Below are 24,851 nucleotides of genomic sequence, written 5' to 3'. Positions count from 1 at the left end.
TACTGTGCTGTATATTTAATAAGTAAACATGTTTATATGGTGATTTCATAAGACATCAAGTACAGGGTGGGAAATGATCAAAATGGCTTTTCTTGACATACCACGTATAATGGAACTTGCTAGTCCAGGAATTCCTTGTATTTCTGTTATGTTGTTACGAATAAAATAGTCATCACAAGTGTCAGCAGTCAAATTTGTAGAGCCACAGAAATTCTCCCACAGTCTGCTACCAATTGTAACATTATCTTGCACAACTTTCTTTGCGCAGACATCAAAAAGGTCTCTAGACAAGGTTCTGTTCCCCAGCATGCATATCCTAATAAGACAAAGCAAAAATATGGTGAAATGTAAACACCATCATTTTGTTTCTGTAGAACAACAAACAGGCTTCAGGGTATAAACAGTTATTAAGCATTACTTTCCAAGATTAAATTAGTCATCAAATATTGTTCTCAGAGATATGCAACACAAACATATCATACCTGTATTCGCCAAAAGAATATACATATTCAATGTACATATATTGTTAGATCAGAGATTAATATTTAATACTTTTATGAACTGGGCTAGCTGTCTACACACATCTGTGAAGTACTTAGTATGCAATTACATTCCTGCAACTGCAAGAGAGTCCTTCATTGGCAGAATATTAAATGTAATAAAAAGCCTCTAAAAATTATATGTTATTGCTTAATTCACTTTATGGAAAGAGTGACGAATAATGAGTTCTAATCTGGACAACTGCTGTGACTTAATTTCAGTGGAAACCTTACTCTGAACTGGTTGTCAAGCAGGAAAATAGAACATTAAGGCTTATACTGATAATCAAAAGCATTATTAAATCAAGTAGCTGGTAAATATTCATAGTAAACAATCACTTGCACACTAGTGATTGACATAACTGTTATTAAATTATATTTTCCACAATATGAAGTTTAGTCCAGCAATGAAAAGCAACAGTTAATATTCATGATACTATTTTCTGGAAAACAACTTATTTTTTATTTTTACTTTCAAAATTGATAACATCACTTAAATATGCTGGAAATGGATAAGAAGGCACATGTTCTTATACACAGTGGAAATGTTTCTGTAGGGCAAATATATAAATATACAATTATTCCACAAACACATAATAAAAAATTGACAGTTTCCCAACACTGAAATAAAAATACAATACTGTACTGCATATATTGAAACATTTCCAACAATGACAAATTCCATTTTTATGGACACAAACAACATCATGAAATTGTTTTCAAATTTTAAGAAAACAAAGACAATGATTTGGGTGATTATATGATTGTCATTACTTTTTCAGGGGGTAAAAAAAAAACTTACGGAAACTCTGGTGGATCAAAAATAGATTTGATTGCTCCAGCATATATTGAAAGTATTGATACAATTACACAAGCCAAGAAGAGAGATGCAAACTTATTAACATATTTTACACCAACAAAGACAACCAGAGCCATGCAGCTCAGGAAGATGGTGCCATAGACTCTCATGTTGTTAAGCATGGCGCTATCTCCATCATTCACATCTGCAGCATGGAATATCGCTGCCTTAGGAACAATATACTTCTGAAAGACAAACAGGGAGAGGGATAATTTATGCTGATGCTGAAGATAATAACATATTAAAAAAAATTAATCAAGTGACATTTTGAACAACAACTACAAAAAATGTTTTATTATTAAGACCGAGTAAAAATGATCAGGTATTAAAATAGCCATTTGTAAATTTGTACTTACATTAAAATAGTAGCATAAAATTATCATAAGTAATATATTTAGAGTTTGCAGCAACATACACCACAAACGTAGCAATCCTTAAATATCAGCTTCCATGCAGGATGATGAGAACAATAAAAATGTGCTGCTTATATGCCTTTCTATTAGGAAGGAAATGGGTCAGCTGCCAAGTTCTGTGACTCTTATAATTAAACGATATACATCTAACCATCCATAATCCAACCCGCTATATCCTAACTACAGGGTCACGGGGGTCTGCTGGAGTCAATCCCAGCCAACACAGGGTGCAAGGCAGGAAACAAACCCCGGCAGGGTGCACAGGGCACGCACACACACACCAAGCACACGCTAGGGACAATTTAGAATCGCCAATGCACCTAACCTTTGGACTGTGGGAGGAAACCCGCACAGACACGGGAAGAACATGCAAACTCCACGCATGGAGGACCCAGGAAACAAACCCGGGTCTTCTAACTGCAAGGCAACAGCGCTACCCACTGCACCACCGTGCTGCCTAAACGATATACATTACTTTTTATTTATTGTTGGTTACATTAATGTTACTAATCTTTTGGAGACACAAGAAGAATGGATTTTATTGTGCAATGTAAACAACGTAAATTGTCTTTGATATACCTGAAAATGATTACATGAACTATTCACATACACTATACTGTACAGTACATACCTTAAATAGTTACTTTAAACATGAAATGTACAGTATACACTGTACCACAATAGAGTATGTTCCTTAAAACAAATTCCTCTTTACTCTTTACTATTTAATCTGTCACTAAATAATGCTCGACTTTGTGTACTACACAAACACTGTTTGAACCTAAACTTGAGATTTTTTCACCCAGGCAGTGATGCATGTTTTAAAAAATTTGGTTAAAAAATTTTACCAAATTCATACAATATCCAGATTAGGCAAGCAGTTTTAGCAGTCATTTTCTTTCCTTTGCTGTTCCCCTGTGGTTTGTCTGTCTATCAATCCTTAGTCACTTTTTCCACCTTTCTTGTTCACAAGAGAGGGTAGTGGAGATGAACAGAATGACCAACCAATCACTTAAGCTGAATCAGTTTTGTGAACACTGGACCAACCTTAGCTGTATAGAAGAGCTGAAATCTATGTCTGGATTGACAACATCCAATCAAGGCAGCCTGGTCATGTATTTATTTTTTATTTTTTTGCTGTACTAACTCACTGTACTAACTCACTCTCCTGAAGTTGTTTTCCTGGTTAAGCAATGTCAAAACAGGGAGGTAGCTTTTCAAAAATGTTTTTAAACTTACCAGTAGAATTTCTATGGCCCCTAAAATGTACATAGCTGCAGCAAATGTTGTTCCCAAGTAAAAACAGAGTCCTACAGCACCACCAAACTCAGGACCAAGAGACCTGGAGATCATGAAATAGGAGCCTCCAGCTATATACAAGAAACAGACAATTGTAATTCAGTCACAGAGAAACATTCAACCTGACTTTGATAAGACATGCTAGAAACTATTCTTATATAGTAGCAAGGGAAGCTTACAAGCTAAAAAAAAATTGAGATTTACTTACAACCACAATTACAAAAAAGTTGGGACGGTGAGTAAAATGTAAAAAAACAGACTGCAATGATTTTCAAATCGCAGAAACCCATACTTTATTCACAACAGAGCACAGAAAACATCAAATGTTAAAACTGAGAAAATGTACCATTTTAAGAAAAGAAAGGTAATTTTGAGTTTGATTGCAGCAACATGTCTCAAAAAAGTTGGGACAGGGAAATGTTGAACACTGTGTAGCATCCCAACAGTCCATAAACGTCTGATACCTGAAAAGACCATTTGCTGGACTTTTGGGAGAGGAATGTTGTCCCATTCTTGTCTGATACAGGAATCTAGCTTCACAACAGTCCTGGGTCTTCTTTGTCAATTCATGATGCGCCCAATGTTTTCAGTTGGTGAATGGTCAAGACTGCAGGCCAGCCAGTTCAGCACAGGAACTCATCTACTACAAAGCCAAGCTGTTGTAATTGATAAAGTATGCGGTTTAGCATTGTCTTGCTGAAATATTGGTCTGGATGGGATCAAATGTTGCTCTAAAACCTGTATATACCTTTCAGCATTGATGGTGCCTTTCTAGATGTGCAAGCTGCCAATTCCATGGGCACTAATGCACTAACATAACATAACAGGGATGCAGGCTTTTGAATTGAGTGCTTATAACAAGCTGGATGGTCCTTCTCCTCTTTCATCCAGAGGACGCGGCATCCATGTTTTCCATAAAGAATTTCAAATTTTGATTCATATGGCCACAGAATGGTTTTCCACTTTGCCTCAGTGAATTTTAAATCAACTTTGGCCCAGAGAAGATGGTGGCATTTTTGGATCATGACCACATATGGTTTCTTCTTTGTATAATAAAGCTTTAACCTGCATTTGTGGATCACAGGCCCAAGTGTGTTCACAGACAGTGATTTCTGGAAGTGTTCCAGATCCCATGCAGTGATTTTCATGACAGAATCTGGCCTGCTTATAATGCAGTGCAGCATGAGGGCATGAAGATCACGGGCATCCGATATGAATTTTCGTCCACTGCGCACATTTCTCCAGATTATTCTGAAATTATTCCACAATTTGTACATGTAGGTTTTTTGCAGATTGGCGAACCTCTGTATATCTTAATTTCTGAGAGACTCTCTATTACTTTTCCAGCCTTTTGAACTTGATTTGAGATATGCAAATCATTGTATTCTGTTTTTATTTACATTTTACACAGCATTCCAACTTTCATGGAATTGGGGTTATAGATTTGCAAACAATGCACTGACTTATTTCAAAAACATATGCCCTCTTTAATATTTTGCAAGTTTCATTATTTTCAAGTAGGTAGACTTGGTTGGTGTGTTGTGCAGTGTGGGGAAAGGACTGGAGATTTGAACAAGTTGCTGGTCTATTTGGTTCTGTCCCTGTCTTTAACATCCTGTTTCATCAAAACTACCTCTTTATATCCAAATGTATTTAGAAAAGGGTTAACAACTGCAGTGAATACTGATAAAGCAGCTACTGATAAAGGTGCCTCCCAAATATACAATAATAACACTGAATAATAAAGAAATTAGTTTAAATATATTGTTATATTTAGTTAGGCTTAGATTTGTTAGATAGATAGATAGATAGATAGATAGATAGATAGATAGATAGATAGATAGAGTGGTAAGACACTATATGATAGATAGATAGATAGATAGATAGATAGATAGATAGATAGATAGATAGATAGATAGATAGATAGATAGATAGATAGATAGATACTTTAATAATCCCAAGGGTTAGAAGGTGGCATAAAAAGAAAATGTTTTAGGTTTATCTACCATAGGAATTATCTTTAGTTCATTTGCCTAGCACACCTCAACTACAGACCTCACTAGAATTAAATACTCTTGTTCAGATGAACATTGGCAAGGATAACTATATAAAGTTTATAAAGTAAATAAATTAATTATGACAAATTTACAGCTTGAAACACATCCTGTCTGTTTAAAAAAAAAAGAAAGAATAAGCAATTTAAAAAAAAGTTGCAGTTCACACTATGGAATATATCACATTTTCTATTGTGTACAATCTACTTTATGTATTTAATATCATCAGTAAAAATCAGTGACTACTGAGAATGTAAATATATAAAATTGGTAAAATTGTCCTGCCTTTTGTGTGCATAACACTGCTGAGAAGGGCTTTGAAACATTTCATTTTTTGAAAAAATACACTGGCAAAGTAAACAAGATTGTTCAGGCTAATATATTTTTACTAAGTAATTTACCTGGAACAACACCATTGGTGGCAACTGCACTCATTGATATGGCCGTCAACAATGTCTAAAAATAAAGCAAGAAAATGAAAAAGTAGCAACAAATTTATAAAAAGATTCTTTTTTTTCTGGAATGGCTCTTTCTTTACCAACACCTTTTTTAACATTGTTGTTAAAATTAAAAATTTACTGTCCTGACTGCTGGTTGACTTAGTAGACTGAACAACCATAAAGAGAAATTTAGCATCTGGTTTATTTGTATAGTTGAAAATAAGCTTATTTAAAGGCTCAAATCAGAGTTCAGAAAATACAGAGTGTTCTGGTGCCCTGTGAAACTATAACAGAATAAGTAGACTTGCAAAAAGTAACAGACAGATGAATAAATTCAAAGGGAGTGGGAAAGTGGTGAGCACAGTTCAAATCTCTGTGTTTTTGAGTATTTAAATTTGGAAGATTAATTTTTTCCTCCATAATTGGACAAACTAAACTACTGAGATATTATTAAGAGCAATGGACTGGCATTTCATTCATAACTAGTTTCTGTGTTAGGAATATGCTTGCCTGCTGTGATTTGCACACTAGGTTCATTTTCTTCATATACTGAAAAAAGTCTCAAGATTAATGAAGAAAGACTTTTTTTTTTAATGACACATGTTTCACACAAGAGGCAGCATATGGTTAAGTCTGCAAACTGTTTATCTACTTATAACAGCTATAATGTTTGCAGGATTTTGATTCATCAATACTTGCAGGCATACAATTCTTTCTTTACAGAAAAAAATCTAAACTAATATGCACTTGAAATGCTTTATAATAATTCTCAGAAATTTTAAACATACTCAGGAAAAATTAGCCAAGCAAAAATGTCAAATATTTATGGTCACTCCTGTTCACACTAGGTGCTTTTAACAAAACAAAACAAAAAATAACATTAGATAGTTCTTTACATATTTACAAACTAGCTTTGTAATATTTTCAAATAAATGTAATAAATATTTAAGTTTAATAAAAGTATAAGAGATTTTCTTTTCCAACCTTTGTATTTTGTTGGATATTACTTTGGCTTTATGACCAGAATTTGTGATTAAAATAAACAACAGACAATGTCTTTGCGGGGTTTAAACATTTTTCCCATATTTGTAAGGAATTTCTACATGTACTCTAGATTTCTCCTACATACACATTGGATTTATTACTGATTATAAAGAGTGAGAGATGAGTGGGTTCAATGAAGGAATCACTCCCTGTCAAGGGTTAGTTCCTGCCTTGTGTCTGATGATAGACTCTGACCCCCTAAAACAGATGATTCAAGTAAACTGGTTTAGAAAATGAACAAATTACTTTATATATTTTCTTCATAGTAGTCTTCCAAGATAATCTCTGTGTGTTGTTTAAGTGATCACAGACTAAGCCAAGAATCCAAACACCAGACACTTTTAAGAATCCACAGGGAAGGAACAATTCAATACAAAAGGCTTACTGTACACAGATGTTATTAATAAAAAGGAAAGAACACAAATACCACAGAAAAGTATGCATTCAAAATAGAAAAAAAGAGTTAATTTTAATAAAGTTGTTCCACCATATGGTAGTATGGTGTAATGACACAAAAAAACCCAATTAATGTATTAAATTATTGATGAATGAAAAATTTCAGTGTCATGCAAAAGTTTGGGCACATTTGCTTAAGATGTCTGTCACTGTGAGTAGTTATGTGAGCAGAAGATGAACTGATCATAAAAAGGAATAAAGATAAAGATTACACATTTTTCAGCATTTTTTGCAAGATTTAGTGTATTGTTTTTGTTCAGTGCAATTCTACAGTGACAAAAGGGAAAGGAGCATCATGCAAAAGTTTGTGCGCCTCAAGATATTTGAGGTCTCAAACCTTCATTAGTTCATTAGGGTTTTGGCTTGTTCACAGTCATCATAAGGAAACCTCAGGTGATGTAAATGTCCAACTTGTATAAATTCTCTAACTACTCAAATACTTGTCCCAACAATCAGCTGCCATGGTCTGCTCTAAGTAGCTGTCTAACACTTGGAAAATAAAATAATGGATGCTCACAAACCAGGGGAAGGCTACAAGAAGATAGCAAAGCATTTTCGGGCAGCTGTTTCATCAGTTCTTAATGTTATTGGGAAATGGCAGTTAACAGGAACGTGAAGGGTCAGGTTGAGACCTGAAAGACCAAGAAAACCTTCTAAAAGAAATTCTGATTGGAATACAAGAAAGGCAAATAAAAACCCGTGTGTGACTGTAAAAGAACCTTGAGAAGATTTAGCAGACTCTGGAGTGGTGATGCAGTGTAGGCACCCCTGAACAAATATGATCTTCATGGTAGAGTCAGAAGAATTCAGCTCCTGAAGTTTTGCAAATGAACATCTAAACAAGCCTGATGCATTTTGGAAACAAGTCGTGTGGACTGATGTCAAAATAGAACTTTTTGGCCACAATGTACAATGTACAGGTATGTTTGGAGAAAAAAGGGTACCGAATTCCAGGGAAAGAACACCTCTCCAACTATTTAGCATTATTGATCAAACTTTGGGCTTGTGTTGCAGCATGTGGCACAGGTGGAGGAAAGAATGGATTCAAATATTTATTTATTTTTTATTTTTATTGATTTTTAATTAGAAACAAATAACATTCTACAATCAAGACTAATTTAACAAATCAAAGCAAAACTTAACCCACATCCAAGGAATGAATTCAAATAAACACCAGCAAATTCTGGAAGCAAACATCACACCTTCTGTAAAAAAGCTGAAGTTAAAAAGGGGATGGGTCCTACAACAAGGTAATGATCCAAAATACACCTGAAAATCTACAATGGTATACCTCAAGAGATGCAAGCTGATGATTTTGCTATGGTCCTCACATTCCCCCCGAATTAAGCGCCACTGAAAATCTGTGGATGGATCTCAAAAGAGTAGTGCATGCAAGACAGCACAAGAATCCTGCAGAATTCAAAGCCTTTTGCAAGGATGAATGGGCAAAAATACCCCAAGTAAGAACTGAAAGACTCTTAGCTGGCTACAAAAAGCATTCACAAGCTATGATACTTGCCAAAGTGGGTCTTACTAAGTACTGACCATGCTGGGTGCCGAAACTTTTCCTTCAGGCCCTTTTTATTTTTTTGGTATTTTGTATCTGTGAAAGATGGAAATAAAAATTTACTCTTGCTTAAAATATTAAAAAAGTGTCATCTTTAACTTTATGCCTTTTGGTGATCAGTTCATCTTCTGGTCACTTAACTTTTCATGGTAACAGACATTTTAAGCAAGGCTGCCCAAACTTTTGCATGCCACTGTATACTGTAGTTAAAACAGATCTTATAATGAGGCTAGAAAATGTTTCCTTTTACTCTGTTTTAGGCTTGTTCTTTGTAATGGTATAAGTAACAACAACTTAACTAAACAAATAAATGATCACTTTCTACTGAATAAACATCATTTTATTAAGTGCATAATACAACAGTTTTTACAGATAGCAAAATAACCTTGAATGTTATTTGTCGTTGGATAATATAGATGACAATTTTATTTTTAATTTATTTATTGAACCTTAGTCACGTAAACTAACCCCAGCAGCATATGGTGCAAAGCAAGAAAAAGTCATGAATGCAGTGCCAGTTAATTTCAGAGCACACCTACAAAGTGATTTTGAAATGAAAGCATAAGAAGGCAGACAAGGTGATAAAAATGCAAAAAATATTGCAAAGGTACTTTTAGGCTTAGAAGGTGATTGTGATCACTATTTCGGTATCATTTGGTGATTTTAATTCTTTTTCAGAAAGTCTATAGTAAAAACTTTCTTGCCTAAACTTAGCTTTATCTCATTAGGTAAAAGGTACTTTGTGTGTAGTTTTTTTCCAAGAAAAATACAAAACTAAATTCAAGTATACACAGTTAAAAGTATTATCCTGACTTAGCATAAACTAAAATAAAAGCGCAATTTTTTTTCTGAATTTAATGTTAACAATTTAATTGTAGTTTTTAAGTTATAAGGTGAACAGTCTTTTGTGGTTGCCCTAAGTGATTAAGGAACAGTAATTTAAAAACTGTCATTACAATCACCTCCGTCATTTACTTGTGTTCCAGTTATAAAAATAACAGATACGTAAGCAATGTACTATACACAAATAATTGTACAATAGCTGTATATTTTAAGATCTTTAGCAGTTTATCACTACAGCAATATGAAAGCTGACTGTGTAAAAGCAGCAACCTACTATAAACAATCATATAATACACTTAGGAAATTAACTAAAAAAACAAGACCAGCTTTAAATAAGAATGTATTTACTCAGGTTTATATTTCACAGTACAATCCAAGGTTTAGTCTTATCTAAATGCAATTTTATTTTTAGACTCCAGCTGATAATTATTAACTCATTTTCATATGTGTAATTAATTGTATCTGATACATTAGTATTTTATTACTTAAGTGTTTAATCTGCTCTAAAAGTATATATTAAACAGTTGTTTATATGGTAGCCATCTATTATACAGCATTTCACTGTACCAGTTGCACCTTGTTGCCTGCTGAACCTTTACTTAGGGAACAGCTGTTGGAATTAAAAGTATTCATGCATTGCATCATTTATGAAATCTGGATACTACTGTTTTCTGAGAAATATATAATACCACATACATACAAGTAAAATGTTGCTGAAATGAAAATAGGGACAGAAAAATAAGCAAGGCTTTTTAAGAGTTAAATCTGTGTGATTTAAGGAATTAGTCTGGCATAAACTTACACAGCAGCAGCACATCAAGACAATCAGGAATGCTTGCATAACGCCGGCAGTTCCAACAATCCACGTTAGACGCAGGAAAAGGATGACTCCAAAAATATTCTGCAGACAAGGCAAGTAGACTCCCATCAAAGTACCCATTCTTGGACACTAAAAATGGAACAAATTCAGATATTTAAGTAGAAACCTATTTGTTTCTATCAACACATTGTTTGAACTGGTAGAATACATGTGAGACAGTTTTTCACCTGGCTAAAAAACTATTAAGTAAAGTGTTTAAATGTTTAAAATTGAATTACATTTTTATGACTTATAGGGTAACAAACAATACACAAGAATATTACAAAATTTAAGAAACTAAGAACACTATTTGTTAGGAACATTTAAGGACTAAAATGATTTAAATTGTCAGCCTCATTAACTGTGACAAATGCAAAGAACTTTCTTTATATTGCTTTTGTTATCAATGCTTATTGTACCAGTTAATTTTGCATAATCTCATATAAAGATAATATAAATTATCAGCTGCTTATGACTGGCAAAATTGTAGGGCTTCTTGTATAAAGCAGCCAGCTAATAATCTATGATGAAACCAGAGCAAATCACAGTAAACACAAACACAAATGTAATATTATTTCAAAAGAAACACCTAATGCAATGAATGGAAATGCATTTAAGCAAGTGGTGTAAATCTGTAAAGCACAATATTACATTAGGAATGTATTACTAATATTTATATGATGAAAGACAGAAGACAATAAGACTAAGACTAAAAAATACAGTACCTGTAAACAATTACTAACTCTGTGTTTTGTTTGCATTATTTTCAAATTAACATGAGATGGATTAAGGCCAGTGTCAAAGAACAACAAACTAGTGACCTTGAAAACTAAAAAAAAATACTCTTATATTTTGAATATAATTAATATAAACATTGAAAAATTTCTATTTGGTACAAAACAAGCTAACAACAAATCAAAATAATAGAAAAATCTTAAGCTATACAACAGCTTTAAAAAATATTAACTTCCGTCCTAGGATTTTTTCACATTTTACTGTGGGACAGTGTGGAAATGTGTTTTGTAGAAATTTTGTATTAAAACAAAAAATAATTACTGCACATTATCAAAAATAATTTCTAAAGAGAAATGCAGTTTACATGCAGCATTAACAGAAATTCCATCCATGAACATGTTCCTAAAGTTAGATTAACTCAGTTAGCAAATAAAAGATTTTTTTCCTTCACTAGATTGAGGGCTAGGTTTTGATTGGCAACTCCAAAATATCAACTTTTTTTTGTAAGCCATGCCACTGTGTCCACTGTTACATGATTTATGTTATTTTCTTGAAGGATGATTACTCTTCTGCATGGAACCTGGCTTCCTGAATTAATTAGTATATTTTTCTCAAGAATTTCACTATAATTCACCTTATATTCTTAAAAGTCATCTATTGCCTGAAACAGATTATGCCATCTCAATGCTTCATGGAAGACCGATGTTGATATTAACACAAACCAAGTACATAGCTTTCCAGCCAAAATATTCATTGTAGTCTCATTTAACTCTAAAATTGTCAACTACTTAGTCTCAAAATCTCTCACATATTTAATAAAACTTGACTAGAGAATCAATGTCAACATTTTTTTCCAACTATGACGTTAAATCTTTACATTTTCCCATGGAACCCTTATACTGTATGTTAAGCACCTAGGCAATTTTTGTCATAAGAAGGTTCTCACAGCTCTACTAGGAGAGAATGCAATTTGTGTTGAGTTACTTTAGGGCCCTTTTGCTACCCTTTCTGTGCAGATATTTGGCCTCAGTGTGGATAACCTGTTCTATATGCCACTTTCTTAAATAAAGAGTTTTACTGTGCTTAGGGAACATTTTATTAAATTTGCAATGTTCTTATACATTCCCTATATGTTGGGGGGCTATTCAATAATTTTGAATTTGTTTTGAATATTTCTTTGTCCTAATAGCATATTTTTAGGAAAAGCTCTAAATAACACAGAATTCCAACATGGTTGCATCTTCATTAGAAATATTTCTGTATGTTAAAGTGGATGAATGGGTGTATAGTTTGTCATTATGTGTTATATACAATATATTTACAATAAGTTTAATGTTTATGTAGATTTTTTTGCTTTGATATCTTACAGTTTTTATGTTGATCAATGGTAAGCACCATCATTAAAAACTAGTGATTCCATAATGTGTGAAAATAATACCCTTTACTGCTACTGGGTAAATAACCACAAAATGTTAAAGAACATATTTTTCCCTCTTTTAATAAAACTTTTCATTTCATTTTGTTTTGAATTACTATAGCAGGTTTATGCTGGTCTGACAGCATGCGCCAGGTATCTTTTTATTTTGCTTCTAAGCTATTTCATTAAACATTGTTCACAAGCAATATTGGTTGGTAAGGTAGCTGATTAGTTAACAAAGATGAGACTGCAGGAATAGACCCTTTATCAGATTTTCAGCAAACAATCAACAGTAAATCCTGTTAACACAGCATTCTGCTGCTACAGTTCTTACAGTTTTAAGTGCTGCAGTATACAAAAATACAATTCTTTCCCTTGAGGCATAACTCAAAGTGCAGGCTTTTTTTAAAATGTTACATAACAAACAAACAATGTGCAGCATACCATATGTTGTCATGGTTCAATGAATGTCAACCACTACCATGATTTTAAAAAAAAATAAATAAAACTTATTGATCACAAACATTGATTACCATTTTCAAGGTCACATTTTCATTTGCTGGTAGCTTTGTAGATAAAAAGCCTGTACACTTAAAATCTGCAAAACACTAATTGTAAAGACAGATTTGTGCTTTCCATACTGGTCTCAGGTTCCAGTGTAGTGGGGAATATTAAACTACAGCTTTTAATTAAGAGTACATTGTCAAGTTATTTCAACTATATATCAACACAAAATTTACTTATGAAACATATGGAGTGGCATGGCATTACTGGAGGGCTCTGACCATGACCTAGTGGACCTCTTGTAAAAAGAATGTTCTGCAAATAATATAAATCACACACTGTCCAAAGTAAAATCAATGGTGATTATGTACAAATGTGGTTGTATTAAGTTTCCAGAAACGCTTGAAAACAATTAAAAAAATTCTTTAGCACTGTGTTAATGCCTACTTTGTAAACTATGTTCTTACTAATTGATAATTCACAGAATTTCTCTACATTTATATTTCTCAGTCATAAATTATTTGCTCAATAAATGTTTATTCCTATGCAATATTTTATGCAACAAAATAAACAATGTAATTAATGCATACATCCTAAATATATTCATAACCCATAAGGCATTCTGAAGAACTGCATTTATGAAAAATAATGACTGACTTGTAAAATAACACCAGCACCAACAGGGTAAAAAGTAAAGAAACTTTTTGAACTAAGGAATACATTTGCTCTTCAGCTTTTTAAAATAAGAGATGTCTTTAGCTTTGGTGAGGTTGTGAGTAATAATTGTGTCTGGAAATGAAAAGAATAGTTTTCATCCTTTTCACAGTAATGTAATTAATAATGTGTGTTGAGAGATCTCTTTTAAATGCAAAATTATTTTAACAGCTATCATAGAGTGGTGTCACCAGTAAACCTAAGTAGATTTACAGAAGTATCACTGGAGATGTAGTAGAGACAGAAAATAGGTGAATACAACACTATTATTTAGACATTCTGAAATCCAGAGACATATTGAATTGCCCAAGTTTATAGAATTACTAAATTCTTCAAGGAGTTGTTGGACCTATCAAACCTTTATTAATTACAGCTTAACATCCTGTAACTTTCATGTAACAAAGGTAAAATGAGTCAATTTGCTGAAAAACAGAACTACAGAAAAAATGAAGACAACAAAGTGAACAATATACCTTTGTAACCTTTTTCTTGGAGCCTTCCGCACTCTCCGACTCCTCATGTTCCTTGGCTCCCTGTGTAAAGGTGGTATAACTGACCAGTCGGCTGAGAAGGGACGACACCTTAGGACGAATGTCCAGCTCCTCCTATAAATACGAGCATAGTGTGATCAGTACCCATAACACAAATCATTTTTGGATGACTCCAACACAGTTAAATTAAATTTTGCAATCACATAAAGCAAAAACATTAACTAGAATCTCGTATCCAAGTTTGGCTGAAGGCTGTATTCTTTATGACATCCTTAATCATTAGCAAATTGAACATAAGTGTAACGTGTAAAATTGTTAAAAAACGAACATACTGTTATAAACCAGAATAAATGGTATTTGAAAGAAGCAGAGTATACTATTTACTAATAAATTTTACAATTTTCAAAATAATAATTTAGTTTACTGTACAGTATAAATATTTATGAACAGAAATAGATTTAAACTTATAATAATTAAAAAAGAATTAAAAGGATAGGATGGGAGCACTAAATTAGTATTATAGTCTTATAGCTCAAAGAACCTATTCCAGCCTGGCTTCCTCCTGTTTAGAACTTTTACAACTCCTCTGTGACAAATAATACTTTACCAAGTACTCATGTTTTTTCCCACACCTCCAAAGAAATGCACATTATGGTAGGTTGATGGGCAGCATGAGTGAATGTGAGTATGCAGAATTATGAGTGAGTTTTCTATGCAGGGCTCTACTGGCACAGAAGCCTGAAATGAAAATAGCGGGTTTGGAAAATAAATAGGATGAAGATAAAATGATAAAGCATAAATCCAACATTGACTTAACAAAAGTGAAGAAACTGAGTTCAGTTTCAGTACTGCTCCGAATATTACAAGGTGTACAGTTGAAAAGAAACAAATGATATTGATTAGTGTTACTGCCTTCCAGCTCTAAGGGCCAGGGTTGAAATTCCTTCCTTGTTGCTGTCTGTGTAAAGTTTGCATATGTTCTCCTTTTGTATATTTTACCTTTGCTAGGTACTCCGGTTTTGTTAGGCTGCTAAAAACTAATTTAATGACTAACGGGCTGCATTTTTATTAATGTGTACACTACACATCAATGATGTCAGAGTGGTCATTCCAATTATTGCTTTCTTCAAATCCAATTATCAATTTATGCAATACATTTTGTATTTAACAAGTAAATACTGCAGATCTATATGATAGCATTACAAAAGCATTTCTCACTACCTTTAAAATGGTCAACATCAACATAGCACAATTAGAAATTACTGAAACTACCCAGTGTGGCAGTAGGGGGCGCTAGTGCTCCCTTGAACCCTCAGGTACCACTCTAGACAATGGATAAAAGTCCAAGACTTCTTTTTTTCTTCACACAACGTGCACAAAGCACCCTCCACACTACTCATAAATTACACTACAATAAACCACAATAATACGCTCCTCCTCGCCCAGACACTTAGCCACCCTACCTCCCAGCTCAGTTCACCGTCTGGGTTTTCCTTTTATACACCCTGACCCAGAGGTGTTCCTGCCCAATCAGTCCACAGTTCCTTATTCCTTTCGGGTCAGGGTAAACAGTCCTTTTCTTCAACCCGGGAGCACGTCGTTTCTTCCTGTTACGTGACGTACTCCCGGGTTATAGGGCACAGAAGAGCCCACAAGCCCCCCAACAGCGACTCCCAGTGGCCCCCAAGGTATCCAGCAGGGCTGTGTAAAAACGCTCCAAGGTCCATGATGCCCTGCTGGAAGTCGAGACACGATCCTGCTGTCGGGAGAGCTCCTCCTGGCGGCCTGGGGAGGGAGGACAGGAGTACAAAGCCGGCAGTCCTCCACACCAGCTAATGAATAACGTTCAAAATCTCTGTGTCCTGTATACAAATCCACATCATTGGACCAATCACTACCAAAATTTGCTCTCAAAAGTCCTGATTGAAAATTTTACTACAATTTGAACAGCAGTGCAATCTGTTATTGGCTCAAAACAAGTGAAACTCCCAAAAATACTGATGCAACACTAGCAGACAAACTGACTAGGGCCTGTATTTATTAAATGTTCTCAGTTCATTGAGCATTCACATGGTATTTTTGACTCAACAACTCCTCAAATTTACTGTCTGTCTGTCCAACAACATGTAAATGCAGAATCAATGTAGGAAAATGGTCCTAACTGGCTCAAAATCTTAGGGTGACTCAATTTTGGTCTTACTCTGATGCCATTACCATCCTAAATTGGGAAACTGCTCCTAAATTCACAGGGGTTTAGAGGTGTTTGTGAACTGTCCTAAGCTGCTAGGGGCTACCAGAAGAGATTGACATGGACATTTTAGGAAAGGCTAACTGTTTTGGAAAAGCTGGACATCAGTGAACTCATGAAAAGTAATCAGTTTGACAGAGATGGAATAACATTCCTCACTAATTTTATAAGTTACGTCCTTGCTCCATCCACTCAGAGAAGCCATGCACTGTCAGGTGGGAATGAAAGTGTAATCTTACGTGTAAAATGCAGCTTTTGATTTGTTTATTTCAAAACCTAGCATTTCTCAAATTTTGCACCAAACTTTAAATGTCCGTATAACGTGTAAGGTAATACGCAGATTTATACATTTCCTGACAACTCCACATGAGCTAATATTAAAGCAATCTGCATTCATGCAAATCAGCAAGCATGGAGAGATCATTGCCCCATATATGAATGAGCATGCATATGTTAATTTGAAAGCAATATCACAGTATCAACACCCAAGAGGCCATGGGTACAAACTGTACTATAGTAGCTAGCATACCAAAATGAATATAGGCAGGGGTGGATGGGTGAGTAACACCGAAATGTTGCACAGTTATGGTGAACTTTGCATCCCACAAACCCCTGAAACATTCCCATTACAAATTACAAGATGCTGTATGGATGGCTCAAAAAGGCAGGTGGAGACTCTCGCATTAGATAAATAGAGCCTCACAAAAGATAAGGGGGTGAGGAGGGGATCATGGAGGCAGGCAATTGACAATTGAGTGCAATAGAAACATGAATGTGACTTAAGAAACCGTGTAAGGATAGCTGTGGGTAGATTCTAAGTTAATAATTTGAACTGCAACCAGAAGACCTGTGTTTGAATCCCACCAAAGTTTCATAACAATCTTTTTCCAATTATTGAATTAAACTGTTCAGACTTTTTACTGAAAAGCACATTTCTTTACTGCTGTATTATTTGTCACAGAGGAGTTGTAAAAGTTCTAAACAGGTGGAAGCCAGGCTGGAATAGGTTCTTTGAGTTATAAGACTGAAATAACTAATTCAGTGCTCTCATCCTATCCTTTTAATTATTTTTTTAATTATTATAACTTTAAATCTATTTCTGTTCATAAATATTTATACTGTACGGTAAAGTTTAAAAAGTGCAGTTGCCCGTGTGGAGTTTACATGTTCACTGCATGTATAAATGGAATTTACCTATTTGCACAAAGACATACTGTACATACAAACTAAATTAAATGGTTATCTGTTCCTGCCTTCTTCACAAGCATTATTTTAAATGCTTGTTTAAGAAAAAGTCTGTTTCCATTTGTGATCTTTATTGTGGTTTCAGTGAAAATTGTACTATGCAAGTGAATAAAACTGTTCCTTGTGAGGCTAAGTGTGCCTGCAATAGAATGGAGCTTGTGTATCACAAAATGCTGATGGGACAGAAATTTTAGACCAATGCAACCTTGTGTTGGCTTAAATATAAAACAGATATATATTATATAGAAATATAGAATTGCTTTTACTAATACTCTGAAGTGAATAAGACCTGCCTAGAGCTCATTCTCCCATATATTCTATAGGAGCACACAGTCTGTGTTTCCGCTCCTTTAACTCTTTAAACTCAGCATAATTTAACACTTCTAACCTTTATGACAACAGTTTAAAATAGTATAGATTTCCATTATAGAAAATGGCTAAAATAAATAGCTTACATAAAAGTTAATTTCACACTGAAAAGTAAACAATAAAATTCTCAACATTTTCAGTTTATAATGAGCCATTCATTAGTAATATTAAAAAACTAGATACGCTGTAGAATACTACCTATTGTCCACAGTATTGCCACAGATGTAGAATTGAATTTCCCATCCAGTAAAAACAGGCACTGGAAAGAAGAAAGGGTTATAGAATACATCTTGATCAGTTTTAATCACCCAATTTCAACTGGGTATGTACATGTAATAAATACAAGAGGAACTTCATTGCATTGTATAAGCTATGCAAATGAGCTCCATATTTTAAAGTGGTGAGAACGCCAAGATAATAGTGTGTATATATATATATATATAATATGATTGTATATATTATATGATCATTTTTAATGCAATTTAAATGGTTTCATTCAAACAGGACTAATTGCTCATATGGTAAGTAGAATATTATAATGCTAACGGGACAGCCATGTGGCCCTTAATTGGATTAAGCAGGTTTGAGGACGCTATTGCTAATTTACAATGTTTATATCATTTGTATGTTTGTACTGAAGAAAATACCTAAAGAGTTGGAACTCCAAACTGGAGAAGATAACATGGAATGCTTTCTGGAAAGAATTCTGAAAAATAACATTCCTTACCATTTCACAATCAAGTAAAAGCATTTAAATTAAGCAAGGCATTATCAAATATTTGAATACACAGGCTAAAAACTGTGTTTCTCCTGAGCTGAAATCCTTTCTTAATCTCTAGCCTTGCAGCTAAAGAAGGATAGTAAAAATGCTCTATCTTACATTAAAACAATCTAGACGAGAACAGGCCATTCAGCACAAAAAAGCTTGCCAGTGCTGTCCACTTCATTCTCTAAAAAACATCAAGCCTAGTTTTGAAAATCTCTCAAGTCTTACTGTGTACCACTCTATTTGGTACTATTCTCTGTGTAAAGAAAAACGTCCTATTTCTTGTGTGAAATTCACCCTTAACAAGTTTCCAACTGTGCCCTCGTGTTCTTGATGAACTCATTTTAAAATAACAGTCTTGATCCATTGTATTAATTCCCTTCATAATTTTAAACACTTCAATCTTGTCACCTCTTAATCTTCTTTTGCTTAAACGGAAGCTCTTTTAAACTTTCTTCAAATATATCCCCTGAACCTCTGGAATGTGCCTAGTTGCTCTTCTCTAGACCTTTTCTGGTGCTGCTATGTCCTTTTTGTAGTCTGGGAAGCAAAACTGCACACAGTACTCCAGATGAGACCTCACCTGTGCATTATAAAACTTGGTATTCCACAAATAGATGTTCTACCACTTCAGAGTATGTTCTATCAGACGGTTGTGGTGAGTGCCCTCTTCTACGCGGTGGTGTGCTGGGGAGGACAAACGCCTGGACAAACTGGTGAGGAAGGCAGGCTCTATTGTAGGCATGGAACTGGACAGTTTGACATCCGTGGCAGAGTGATGGGCGCGGAGCAGGCTTCTGTCAATCATGGAGAATCCACTGCATCCACTGAACATTATCATCTCCAGACAGAGGAGCAGCTTCAGTGACAGACTGCTGTCACCGTCCTGCTCCACTGACAAACTAAGGAGATTGTTCCTCCCCCACACTATGCGACTCTTCAATTCCACCCAGGGGTGTTAAACGTTAACATTATACAAAGTTATTGTCTAATTTACCTGCATTGTTATCACTCTTCAATTTAATATAGCTTTTTATCAGTGTGCTGCTGCTAGAGTATGTGAATTTGCCCTTGGGATTAATAAAGTATCTATCTATCTATCATGCTATATAACTTAACATTCTTTTTGCCTTCCTAATGGCTTCTGAACAATATCTGGCAGTTGATAGTGTCGAGTCCACTATAACTCCTAAATCTTTCTCATAACTTGTACTCACGATTTTCAGACCTCACACTGTGTATTCAGAACTAACATTTTTACTTCCTACTTCCTTACTTGTGTATGTTGTCCAGGTGGATTTAGTCTGTATCACTACCCCAGCTGTGGTGCTTACTGTTGCCAAATGCCAATGTACTCTTACTTTTTACATTGTTCTTTGGGTAGCTCTCTGTCCTTAGGACTTTTTGATGTAGATGCACTAACTGAAATTCATATGCAACTTAGATGAGCGTGTTGTTTTTATAGGATACCTTATGACTGGCTCTAAAGCTGCATATTTGCATGATGGAATGGTAGCTCATACTGTTGGTGTTTCATCCCCAGGTCGATGCAGCTTGTCAGCAACATTACTTGCACATAGTCCTCCCTTTAACTTCCAAGTCCTTGGAAAGGTGCACAAACTCTTCAAAATGGCAGGGTAGTCTCTGTTTCCACTGTGTCATGCGGACAGTGACAAAAACACACCAGCACGGGTCTTGAGTGCTTTGTTGTCAGATGGTGCAGCTTTGTGTGTTCTTACTGAGATTGTGAAGGAAATGCATCTCATCTCCTCAGCAATTCAACATTATGCAATCACAATTTAGGATGAATATACGAAAATGGCACATTTTTGGAAATAATTTCACTGTCAGAAACAAGTCACAAATCACAATAAAAATGACTTTTTTTTCAGTAATGATGCTAATGGAATACACTGCAGTACTCACTGATCTTTAACTAAATTAATGGCTTCTGAGAACTATCATCTTTACTGTCTTCAATACATTAAATATAAGGAGTACTTCCTAACATCCTGGGTCATGGCATCCACTTATTTTAATAGTTCTTCACTAGCTCCTCACTAGAGAGATCAGCATATAAAACTGTATGCTGTATTTATTGTGAATTTCCCCTTGGGATTAATAAAGTATCTATCTATCTATCTATTATTATTATTTTACTGCCTTTCACAGGAGAAGAACGTGGGTTCTCTTGGAGAAAGCTACCTGGTATCAATAGAGTCTATAAGAAGGCATCTCTGGGATGACAAGCAAGCATTCCAATAGCCATGAGGGACCTTTCATTCTTCACTTACAGTTGTGTGCAAAGTATTCAATCCCCTTGAAAATCATCATAAGTTTCTGCATGACAAAAGTTTTGCATATTATTTATATTTATCTATTCAGTATTTTTATTGTGAATTATGCTGTAACAATACATTTCCAAAATCAAAATAAACCATTTTCTGTAGATATTTAACTTAAGAAGAAAAACTCAGAAGTTAGTGTTTGAATAAGTATTTAAACCTCTCTGCTTTGGAAGTTTTATGACAAATTAATTACAAACAACATAAAGGTGACTGTCATTTGACCAAAATTAAACATAATTAGGTACTTCTCATGAGTCCTTTATATCTACAGTATCTGGATATAAAAAGTGCCCTCTGTAATGGTCATAGTGTTTGTGGATGATCACTGCAGAAATTAAGGCAAAGGAGAATTCTGTTGATGTGTGAAACAAATTCATTGAAATGAATAAGGCAGGAAATGGCTTCAAAAAATATAAAAGAGTTTGAAAGTCTTGTTAAGCACTGTTGGATCCATCATCAGAAAACAGACGGTTCATCAAAGCATCCAGACTCTTACTAAAACAGGCTGTCCCTCAAAACTAAACATCAGATCATGACATTGACTGGTGAGAGATGTTACTTAAAAATCCAACCGTCACCCTCAGCAGTCTACAGTACTCTTTGGCTGAAACTGGAGCGAAGGTGCATGGGTCTAAACTTTCAAGTACTCTCCATAAAACAGACCTCCACTGGATGGTAGCAAGAAAAAAGCTATTCCTTAAGGAGGTCCACATACTGTAAAAGTGCAAGCACAAAACTATTGTGATTGTTTAAGACTTAAAATGTTGATGGAATATTAATTGACACACCTATTGTACCAATGTATTTTTTTTACTTACACACTCATTGATCAGGCAAGTAAAAAACTTAAACAAGAAAGTTTTCCAAATACAGATTATTTTAATGAATTAGGTTTTTTAAGTATTACCACAGTCATTTTTTTTAATTGCACAGAATACTTTCTATAAATTGTTAATTGGAAAATCGAAAGCAAGGAGGCTGGTACGCTAGAAATATCAATATGCATTACTTAATTGGCTTAAAAAATACAGTTAATTTTTATAATTTAGATGTTGAATTTCATAAAGATAGTTTTCATGACAATAGGTGTGTATATCCTGCAAACACAGTAAACTCTCTTTTTACTGTACACAATTATTTACTTGATAATGAAAATTATTTCATTGTTAAATGACTTAACTGCTTTTTAAATTAAAATTATGAGAAAAAGGGCTGACGAGGTATGTTTGCTATTTTAGGCTGAATGCCTTGCTCTTGACAAAATATCTATGATATCCTCATTACAAGAGCATTTGCATGCATATATTTTTTCATTCTGAAGTAAAAGATCACTAAATCATCTGGGATTACAGTCAATGGCTCTTTAAACTTACAAATCTCAGTTCTTTGTGTCTCTATCAATATTAAATATTACACCTTAATGGTCTTAATGTTACCACTTAGTAAATGCTTTATTGTTATTATATACATTAATTTTAAAGTAATGGACTTGCTAAGCAGATGGCCTGAATATCCACTCTTCTTGAAATAGTACCACAGAGCAGAAGCAGAATAAGTGAATCAGACAGATATTTTTTAATATTTTAAGGATATACCTGTGAAGTCATAGTTATTACAGTATATTCAAAGAGTAATAGTGTCACATTAAAAAAAAAAAACTATGAATGGTACTTATATTTATTTATAGATAAAAGTATAAAAAAATCTTAATTTAATGTATAATTCCATAAAAAACGTGTTTATTCTCATTACTTTCTTACTTGTTTTATTGTTATAAATACTGCATATCAGTTCAAAATAAATAAGGGTTAAAAAAATATATAATGTACCTCAAATAAGGCCAGGTTTTTGTCATAGTAGTCACTTTTCTTGGCTGATTCAGCATTATTAAGGAAGGGGCTGTTTTCTTTGTGGTTGCCATGACCTAAACAAAAAGAAATTAAAATGTTTAAGCTAACAAAGTGAAAACCATATCTACAAAGAGGTGTACAGTACGTTCACACAAGTATAATCATTCAATAGTTTCTTGGCTTATTTTTGAAATGCACATATCTGATACTGTACTTTGTTTTACACTCCATGTAGAAAAGGCCTGCAGTCAGACTGAAGTTAAGCATACATTATGCATTTGCCAATAGGCTTTTTGTTGAGAATGAACAACGAAACACACACAAATAAAAGCACTTTGCAGATTTATGCATTAACATATACTGTACATCAGCACAGACAATAATTAAGTGTGCACATTTTCATACTGTTCTCTTTGGCTAAAACAAGTTTAAAGTGGAAGTACTCAATTAGTAAAGCTGCTAAATTTTGTACAATAAACTTGAGGTTATTAATGGACAGAATAAAGTTGCAACACATGCAGTTAAACCCATCCATCCATTATCCAACCCATTATATCCTAACTACAGAGTTACGGGGGTCTACTGGTGCCAATCCCAGCCAACACAGGGCGCAAGGCAGGAAACAAACCCCAGGCAGGACGCCAGCCCACCGCAAGGTGCGTGTGCACACACAGACACACACACCAAGCACACACTAGGGACAATTTAGGATCGCCATTGCTCCTAACCTGCATATCTTTGGACTGTGGGAGGAAACCGGAGCACCTGGAGGAAACCCACGCAGACATGGGGAGAACATGCAAATTCCATGCAGGGAGGACCTGGGAAGCTAACTGCGAGACAGCAGTGCTACCCCACTGTGCCACAGTGCCGCCCCAGTTAAACCCAAATTGGGCTAAATTACAATTAAATTATTACATATAATGATTCTTTTTCCCTTTTTTCAATAAAGAAATCCAAACAAAAATTATTTGTGAAATTAACAATGAAATACAATCCAACTACTTATCCGGGTTTGGATCCTGGCTTGTACTTGATGTAATTAGCTTAGTCTCTAGCCACCAGGTAACCTTGGACTTGATTACAATAAGCTGGTTTGAGAATTTTTTCTTTGATTTCTTGTAAAGTGCTTTGAGCTACACCATTTATATGAAAATGTGCTATAAAAAAAAATACTAATAATAAAACAAAAAGCCATGAGATTTTATGCATTCTTCTGGCTTACATAATATATAGCACCACACATTATGCACCATCCCACTGGAAGAAAAAGATGTATTTTTACCATCACAGGACACACACTCATGCTTTTTTATTTACAGTCATTAATTACAACATGGCCACCTTTGCAAAGAAGAAACAAACTGGATTACAGGGAACATGGGAAGCACATACAAATGTCACACAATTACCCCACATGCAATCAAGCAGAATTCTAACAGTAAACTTTATTTAGTAACTTGCAACAGAAAAGGCAACGAATGATGACACATGTGATGTCCTGAGGCTAATTAGATTAGTGTGATTATTTCTGGAGTATAAAGAGGATTTTCTATTTAGGAAATGGTAATCCAAACACCCAAAGATTAGTGCTGGCTGATCTCATTAAACCTGCTTAAAAGATGATGCCCCTTCCTTTTGCCTTTCAGTCTTAGTGTGTTAAGTAGATTTTAATATTGTTGCATAGCAAGAATATGCTATAGAAAAACTACAGAAAATTAAATACTAACCATGACATTCTGTGTAGAAGATAGAAACAAGTGGCACCAGCACATACTGTACAATTTGCAC

At 34.4% G+C, this 24,851-nt stretch overlaps 1 protein-coding gene across 3 annotated transcripts in view; it reads right to left on the bottom strand.

The window, feature by feature from the left end:
- The window catches only part of slc12a4 (solute carrier family 12 member 4), a 136,600-nt gene that overhangs the window by 36,339 nt on the left and 75,410 nt on the right, over positions 1-24,851 (bottom strand). For all 3 annotated transcript variants that reach the window (XM_039762931.1, XM_039762932.1, XM_039762930.1), the window contains 7 exons: positions 23,040-23,134; positions 14,217-14,348; positions 10,317-10,463; positions 5,566-5,620; positions 3,051-3,181; positions 1,342-1,583; positions 102-316 (listed from right to left, as the gene is read on the bottom strand). In XM_039762931.1, the coding sequence (XP_039618865.1) occupies positions 102-316; positions 1,342-1,583; positions 3,051-3,181; positions 5,566-5,620; positions 10,317-10,463; positions 14,217-14,348; positions 23,040-23,134 (1,017 nt within the window). The remainder of the gene's footprint in view (positions 1-101; positions 317-1,341; positions 1,584-3,050; positions 3,182-5,565; positions 5,621-10,316; positions 10,464-14,216; positions 14,349-23,039; positions 23,135-24,851) is intronic.

The sequence above is a fragment of the Polypterus senegalus genome, chromosome 9, assembly GCF_016835505.1.
Source record: "Polypterus senegalus isolate Bchr_013 chromosome 9, ASM1683550v1, whole genome shotgun sequence".
Taxonomy (NCBI): Eukaryota; Metazoa; Chordata; class Cladistia; order Polypteriformes; family Polypteridae; genus Polypterus; species Polypterus senegalus.
The sequence above is the reverse complement of the archived record's forward strand: the minus strand, read 5'-3'. Positions and strand labels throughout refer to the sequence as shown.